Source organism: Rhinichthys klamathensis, unplaced genomic scaffold (assembly GCF_029890125.1).
Source record: "Rhinichthys klamathensis goyatoka isolate OS25496 unplaced genomic scaffold, OSU_Roscu_1.1 h1tg000011l_1, whole genome shotgun sequence".
Classification (NCBI taxonomy): Eukaryota; Metazoa; Chordata; class Actinopteri; order Cypriniformes; family Leuciscidae; genus Rhinichthys; species Rhinichthys klamathensis.
Genome location: NW_026606564.1, coordinates 16,886,124 through 16,888,099, shown reverse-complemented (window position 1 = coordinate 16,888,099; position 1,976 = coordinate 16,886,124). Strand labels below are relative to the sequence as shown.

Genomic DNA, 1,976 nt, shown 5'->3' with positions numbered 1-1,976 from the left:
ATGAAAGGCTTTCAATGACCAAAAAATAATTCAGACTGACAAAATAATAAAAATGACATTCTTCTTCTTTTAAATAATTATAATAATAATACAAATAATAAAAACGACATTCTTCTTCTAAATAACAATAAGAAGATTATAATAAAACTTAATAAAAATCATAAGAATAATGATAAGAATATTACAAATTGTCATACAATTATTAATGTGAATGAATGGTACTCCACATCACATCATCATCACTATTGTACACCCCAATACATGTGACGTGATACGAAATTAAATGCTAATTGTTTCAAAACACGTGCTGTAAAATAATGTATTGTGAGAGGTCATTTGCTCATCCAAACAGCTATTTAAACTGGATTTTCACCGTACACCGTATCAATGATGGCTGACCTGGCGCTTTTAGAAGACGCATATGCGCCCTTGAGAAGGGAAAGAGTATTTCAGGATAGGCGAGATTTTCTGAATGAATCAGATGAATGGCTGATGAGCAGATTCCGTCTTCCAAGGCATCTTCTCCTGGAGCTGTGCAATAACCTGGAGCCCTACCTCCAACGTGAGACCCGGCGGTCAAGGGCCTTACCTGTCCCAGTCCAGGTTCTCTCCACACTGGGGTTCTTGGCCACTGGAACCTTTCAACGGGAGATTGCTGACAGGTCTGGCATATCCCAACCCACCATGAGCCGCATGCTGTCATCCGTGCTGGCTGCCATCAGGACTCTCATCCCACACTACATCCAATTCCCATACGACAATGCCCAGCAAACAATGATTAAAAGGGGGTTTTATGAGATTGCTGGGATTCCAAATGTCATAGGTGCAATTGACTATACCCACGTGCGTCTGAAACCGCCATCGGTTAATGATTACGCATACATCAACCGCAAAAATTATCATTCAGTCAATGTGCAAATTATTTGTGATGCCAGACTCCGCCTATTAAATGTTGTGGCACTATGGCCTGGAGGCACCAACGATGCCTTCATTTTTGAGCACAGCAGCGTGCGCAGACGGCTGCAGGAGGGCGCATTGAGGGGTCATGGTTATCTTTTAGGTGAGTACTAAGAGCAAATATATTTTGCAAAATATAATCGTTTCCTAACCTCTCTTTTCCCCTTTAGGTGACAGGGGTTATCCTCTTTTGGACATTTTGATCACCCCTGTGCCAAACCCCGTGACGCATCAGGAGCGCAACTTCAACCACGCGCACGCACGAACACGAGCCACTGTGGAGCGCTGCGTGGGGCTCCTAAAAGGTAGATGGCTCTGCCTGGCACACGCGGGGGGCACGTTGCTCTATTCGCCAAAGAAGGTGTGCAACATCATTTTGGCATGTGCCGTCTTGCACAACATGGCTGAGATAAACCGTGTGCCATTTGACGCGCTGGCCCCAGACCCAGAAGTGCCAGTAGAGCAGTGGGCAGCACCACCGGCTTTAGGAGCCTTTCAGCTCAGACGGGACCTTTTTCAGCGGTTTTAATGGTAAGTTAAAATAACACAGACTTCGATTTCATTGGTTTATTTTTTTAAGTTTTCATTTATTTGCTTTAATGTCGTATTTATTGACACCAATGAATGGTTAATTTCGACCAGTAGTCTACACATTTCTGACTGTCTTTCCAGGACCTCATCCGTCAGGACCCTTGGCCGTGGTGCACGGGAGGCTGGTGGACGGTCCTCTGCTTCCCCCGCTTGCACCTGCTCAGACTCTGGGTGGGGCGCAAGGATAGGCTCAGGCTCCTGGATGGGCTGAGGGGGAGATGCCTCGAGGGTGCTGGGGCCTGCAGTGCCATCATCTGCAAAACAATAGAGCAACATTTAAATAAAATTAGTTAACTATGGACTTATGTGTTTTTTTTATTGGTCTATCAAGTTTAAGTTTACTTACCATGAATGTCGTCGGTATCTCCCCCACCGGTGATACCTTCTAAAGACACCGTTCCGATGAGGGCTGCCACCCGCTCCTCGTT

General features: G+C 45.1%; 1 protein-coding gene across 1 annotated transcript; it reads left to right on the top strand.

Annotated features, from left to right (window-relative positions):
- Window positions 1-390: 390 nt before the first annotated feature.
- Window positions 391-1,486, top strand: LOC130096101 (putative nuclease HARBI1). Its single transcript, XM_056262752.1, has 2 exons — window positions 391-1,060; window positions 1,128-1,486. The coding sequence occupies exons 1-2, from the start codon at window positions 391-393 to the stop codon at window positions 1,484-1,486; spliced, it is 1,029 nt and encodes a 342-aa protein (XP_056118727.1).
- Window positions 1,487-1,976: the final 490 nt, after the last annotated feature.